This window comes from Pseudozyma flocculosa (genome assembly GCF_000417875.1).
Source record: "Pseudozyma flocculosa PF-1 unplaced genomic scaffold scaffold00008, whole genome shotgun sequence".
Taxonomy (NCBI): Eukaryota; Fungi; Basidiomycota; class Ustilaginomycetes; order Ustilaginales; family Ustilaginaceae; genus Pseudozyma; species Pseudozyma flocculosa.
Window position 1 is genome coordinate 46,550 of NW_006920876.1, and position 5,717 is coordinate 52,266.

General features: G+C 66.8%; 2 protein-coding genes across 2 annotated transcripts in view; both read right to left on the reverse strand.

The window, feature by feature from the left end:
- Positions 1-42: 42 nt before the first annotated feature.
- On the reverse strand, positions 43-1,232 carry PFL1_02723 (uncharacterized protein; the record flags this gene model as incomplete). Its single annotated transcript, XM_007880239.1, has 2 exons — positions 43-830; positions 1,049-1,232. 2 exons carry the CDS (start codon positions 1,230-1,232, stop codon positions 43-45), a joined length of 972 nt encoding a protein of 323 aa, XP_007878430.1.
- Positions 1,233-4,145: 2,913 nt separating this feature from the next.
- The window catches only part of PFL1_02724 (uncharacterized protein), a gene marked incomplete at both ends in the record, with an annotated part of 6,771 nt that continues 5,199 nt past the window's right edge, over positions 4,146-5,717 (reverse strand). Inside the window, one exon of the mRNA XM_007880240.1 lies at positions 4,146-5,657. Coding sequence (XP_007878431.1) covers positions 4,146-5,657 — 1,512 coding nt within the window. The remainder of the gene's footprint in view (positions 5,658-5,717) is intronic.

Here is a 5,717-nt window from a genome sequence, read left to right on the forward strand (position 1 = left end):
GAGAAGGGTTGTGCGGGGGGTATCAGGAGGCGAGGCGAGTGTCTATGCCGAGCTCATGGCGAGCTTGCCGCCAGAGAGGCCGCCGCTGCCCGACGAGCGGCGCGAGCCGGGGCGGGTGCCGCCGGGCGAGGCGGGCTGCGAGGTGCCGGCGGGGCCGAGCTTGCCCATCTTCATGCCCTCGTCGAGCGAGTTCATGACGTCCATGTCGTCGTTGTCGAGCTCAAAGTCAAAGATCTGGGCGTTGGCCTCGATGCGGTGCTTGGTAAGGCTCTTGGGCAGGATAATGTTGCCGAGCTGCAGGCCCCAGCGGAGCAGGATCTGGGCGGGCGTCTTGCCGTGCTTCTGGGCAATGGCCTTGATCTCGGGGCGGTCGAGGGCGGCGCCCTGGGCCATGGGCGAGTAGGCCTGGATGTGGATGCCGCGGGCGATGCTGGCCTCGCGCAGCTCCTCGTTGGCAAAGAAGGGGTGCGACTCAATCTGGTTGACGGCCGGCTTGATGCGGCAGTTGGCGAGCAGGTGGTCGAGCTCCTCGACGTCAAAGTTGGAGACACCAATCGTCTTGATCTTGCCGGCGTCGACGGCGGCCTCGAGGGCGCGCCACGCCTTGAGGCGGGTGTCGGGGCCCATGGTGCCGGGCGAGTGGATGAGGTACATGTCCATGTACTCGACGTCGAGCTTCTTGAGCGAGTCGGCGATGGCGTCCTCGGCCTTGTCGTGGTCGGCGTCCCAGAGCTTCGAGGTGATGAAGATGTCGGAGCGGGGGACGTTGTTGGCCTGGGTCCACTCCTTGAGCGCGCGGCCGACGGCCTCCTCGTTCATGTAGCGGGCGGCTGCGGGTTGGTGGGGGGGTGGGCAAGGGGGAGCGTGTGGTGTACGTGGTCAGCCGACGTGGTTCCATCGAGCAAGGGGAAAGGCCGGGTTGAATGCGGCCTAGCCAGTGTGCCGCCGTCTCCGCTCGCAAAGACCAGGAGCAAGCACATGTGCTGGTGCCGGTCACGCCGGCAAAGCATACAGCAGGCATGGGCACCACGATCCGCGTCCAACTCACCAGAGTCAATGTGGCGGTAGCCGGCGTCAAAGGCCCACTTGCAGGCCTGCTCGGTGGAGCCGTCGTTGGGGGCCTTGTAGACGCCGAGGGCAATCTGGGGGATCTCGACGCCGTTGTTGAGCTTGACGGTCTGGGTCGAGACGTTTCCGCCCTTGACACCAGAAGCAGCGACGGGAGCGACCATTGTGACGGGTTGGGGTTCTATGAGGGTGGTGGTGGGGTGTTTGGGTGTGTGTGTGTGGGTTGGATCTAGCCGGGTGGTGAGCGTGGCGGGATGGGACGTCTAAAAGTGCAGAGACGGCGAGGAAATGGAAAAGAAGGGATGGGTGATGGAGGGAGGAAGGCAGGCGAGCCGGGAAGACGGCGGCGGCGAGGTTTAAGTAGCGCCGCGTGCTGGGCCTGGCAGGCGGCGGTCAGAGTGGTGCCGAGCGGGCGGCGGCGAGCTGGCCAGCAGGCGGGTCAGGCTGGGGATCGATGGCAGTGGAAGAGGGCCCGCCCAGGGAACGCAGGCAGGGTCAAGCAACAGGGACCGGGCCCTGGGTCGCTCGCTTGGTGCCGCTCCCTCTGGCTGGGCCAATTTGGCCCTGGCTGCAGGCCAGGAGGAAGGGGGGTACGGTGCTGGGGCAGCCAGAAAGACGGCCGATGACGATGGACTGTGCATGAGGGCGCGAAGAACGCGCGACAGCTGGCCTGGCCAACCTGCACCGCACTCAACGAGCCCTGCAGGACTGCCTCGCTCTGCCTCGCTCGCCCGTCCCGATCAATCGAGCCCGGCGCCATCGCCCGCCGCACCTGTGGCCCTGCTCCGTGCTTACGCTGCCCTCTGCTGGCCCTCGCTAGCCTCGACGCTACAGAGCAGTACCCTGCCTGGCCCTAGCCATCGCAGATCCACGCAGATCCAAACTGCTGCCCAGACCGAGATCAGATGGCCTAGCCTGGATGCATGGCTGGAAAGCAAAGGCAGGTAGACAAAGGCAAGGTCCCGCAGAAGCCCTCTTCCAGGGTACGTTAGGGCTGGCTTGCTCCTCGATCTCGTCGAACTTCGCCGGCCGATGCAGCATGGTGCAGCAGCCTGCACCGTGGCGTATGTAGACCGAAGGAGCGGTCGGAACCAGGCAGCCAGGCGGGCAAGTGCCTAGGGACAGAGCCAGCCGTCCAACGCCGCCGGCCCACCACCATGGCGGATCGTACCTATCGTCTCGACGGCCTGCTGGGCGGTTCCAACACGGGCCAGCTCAGATCAGGGTCGTGCCCGGGTCAACGGCGACGGGCGGAAGACAGGCGGGCAGGCAGGGGAGCAAGCAAGAAAACTTCTTGGCAGCCAGGACAAGCAAGCCCAACCGCTGGTCTTCTGGCTCGCCTGGCTGGCTGGCTGGCAGGCTGGCTGGCGAGCCGCAACCTGACGCATCGACAGCAGCGGATGAACGGATGGGTGCCCGGGCGAGCGGGCGGGCGGGTTGAACGAGGGCCCACCCGTCCGTTCCGCGTCCCGTCGATTTGAAACCAGCGCATCCTCGTCCTGGCAGGCATACGGGCAGGCAGGGAGGCAGGCAGGCAGGGTAGGCCAGCAGCGGAGCGGCTTTGCACACGATCAAACTCGACGATCACCCGCCCGCTCCGCCCCGCCTGGCCAGGCCGAGCACAGAGAGAGCAGCGTCGCGTCGATGGGCGGCTGTCGGTCCATCCGGTGCGGGTGCGGGTGCGGGTGCGTGTGCGTGTGCGGGCGGGGACAGACAGGCCCGGGTACGGCAGGCAGGCTGGCGTAATCGGGCATTCAGGGTGCGTCTGTCAAGGCAGCGCAGGCAGCGCAGGAGGAGCAGGCAGAGCAGGCAGGTCCCCAAGGTGCGGTTCCGACTCCGACCTTCCCCAGCCAGCTGCAGGCAAAGCTTTGCCTGCTTGCCAGACGAGCCAGCGGGCGAGCGAGCGAGCGACGGCCATTTCTTTTTTTCTTTCACGTCGGGGTCGCTCTGACGCCGCAGCAGGAAGGAACATCGATGCCTGCCTGCCTGCCTGGCTGTCTTTGCTGCAGGCGTCGAGATGCGCGCCAGCGACAACCAACACCAGCCTAAGCTTCTTGCTTGTCTTTTCGAGATCGATAGCAGGCCAGCCCCATCCAACCCACCAAGCGCACGACAGCATACGCAGACGCAAGCGCAAGCAGGCAGGCAGGCAGGCGTAATTGCACGAGACGCACGCACGCGCGCAAACGGGGTCCCGTCGCTTGCCTCGGCCTGCCTGCCTGGTGTCGCCAGCATGCGTGCGTGCTGTGCGGTGCGGTACGGTGCGGTTCAACGACCGTCACATGGCGGCAGGGCAGGGCAGGCGTGGGTGCGTGTGTGCGTGCGTGCGTGCGTGCTGGTGATCGCCCACCGACGGGTACGGTCCGGCTTCGGTCAGAGGCGTACGTGTCAGTCGGTCGACGTCATCCAGCGCAGCGGGCGAGCGCAATAAGGGCGAGAGAGTTGACCCGGCCTGGGCGGTTTCGCAGCTGTCCGAAGAAGAGGAAGCATGTATGCATGGTCCTGCCCGCGGCGCGGCGTGGTGCGGTGCGGTATCGACGTGGAAACGATTCGACGGGCCAATCTAGACGAGATCAGACCACGGTACGGTACCGACGGTGTACGTTCAAGGTTGCGCAAATGCAAGCAAGCAAGCATGGCGGGCGAGGGGGGCGTCGGGGATTTCGAGGGACAGGCGGCCGGCCACCGGCTGTCGGTATCGATTTCAGAGGATCCGTCTGACGTCATCCCCTGCCGTGGTTGCAGCGACGACCCACCCGATCTCTACCGATCACATGCTGTCTCCTCTTCGTTCCGACTCGATCCCGATCCGGATCCGCTCCAACGCCGAACCAGCGAGGCCAGGCCTGGCCTCGACACACGCCAACGACAGCATCCCAGGCAGGGGGTCACAAATACATGGATCTCTTTTCCCGCCCTTGCAACCTTGATATCAGGTGATGGCCGGGGGTGGCGGTGGTGGTAGTACAACAGGGTTAGGCAAGAGTCTCTTCTGCGAGTGAAAAGGTGCAATCCAATCGAGTCGAGGGGATTGAGCGGAAGGCCGGGCGGATGCAGACAAGGCGCGAGGGACGCGTCTACCCTGCACCACCCCCTTCCTCCCCCTCTTCGTCGTCATCATCGTCATCATCATCGTCGTCGTCGTCGTCGTCGCCACCGGCGTTGGCAGTGAGGCTGGCGACGAGGGCCTCGAGCTGGGCTTGGATATCGCCCTCGTCGTCGCCGCCCGCCGTCGCCGCCGCTGCTGGTAGGTCCGCTTCTCTGGTGCTCGATGCTGCAGCTGAGGAGGCGGCGGCGTCTGGCCTCTCCTGCTCGCTGCTCGTCGAAGGTCGCTCGGCTTCGGTCGCGGGGGCAGAAGGTCGTCCCGCCGCTTGCGACGACGACGACGGAGGGCCGAGATCGACGTCCATCGCGGCAGTCATGGTGACGTCGCCGTCCTCGCCGTCTCGCTGCGTCTCCAGCGGCTGACGCCCGTCGACGCCGCCGCCGGCCCAGGCATCGCTCGACAGATCCATGGCGTCCGAGCCAGCTTCGGCCTGCGGAGCCGCAACCGGCTCCGCCGGTGCTTGCGCCTGCTGCGAGGCTTCCGACTGCAACGCCTCCTTCTGCGCCATCGACTCGCCCGAGCCCGACGGCGCGCCCAGCTCCGTAGCCGTGGCCGAGGCCGCCGTGTCTTCGCCATATGTGCCCTGCAGCGACGCCGACAGCTGACTGATTATGGCAGACAGGTCCATCTCGCCCGCCGCCGCGCCATCGTCGTCGTCGTCGTCGTCGTCGTCGTCTGCTGAATCGTCGTCCTCGCCGGATCCAGCGTCGCCGTCGACGGTGACCTGCCGGGCGTCGGACGTGGCGGCTTCCATTGCCGACGTCGTCGCACCCGTGCTGCCCGCATCGCCGCCGTTGAGCTGGGCATTGAGCGACTGGAGCAGGCTCTCGAAGTCTTGACCTGCCGCCGCCGAAGCACGAGACGACATCGGCGCAGGGCGGTCACGCTCCGCCTGGTCGTCGTCGCCAGCGGCACCGTCGCCTTCGCCCTCGACCGGATCGGCCTCGGCAGCGGCAATAGCACGCTCGTCGGCCTCCTCGTCTGACTCTTCCTCGTCGTCGTCGTCGTCGTCGTCGTCGTCGTCGTCGTCGTCGTCGTCGTCGTCGTCGTCGTCGTCGTCGTCGTCGTCGTCGTCGTCATCGTGGGCTCCACCGTCGAGAGCGGCCGTGAGCGCGCGGATCGCGTCCTCGTAGTCGGCCAGGTTGATGCCCTCGACCTCGGCCTCGGCGGCGTCTGCGACCGGCTTGTCCGCACTCGGCTGAGCCTCGGTCGTCGGCTCCGGCGCGGCAGGGGCCTTGCCCTTGTCCTGCAATGTCGCAGTGACGGCGACGGGCGCCACATCGGCAGGCGCAGGCGCGGACGGCGTCTCGATGGACGACGGGGTGGCTGGGGCCGATGCCACAGCAGGAGCTGCAGGAGTGGCTTCGCCGAGCGTCGCCGCAGGAGCCAGGGCCTGGGCCAGCTCTGCGGCCGCCAAATCGCCGCTGTTGACCTGCTGCAGCGCGGCTGCGAGCGTTTCGGACACGGCGCTGTCCAGATCGCCCTGGGGTCGATCGGACGCGATGGCAGAGGACAGCGAAGATGCAAGATCGCTGGCCGACAC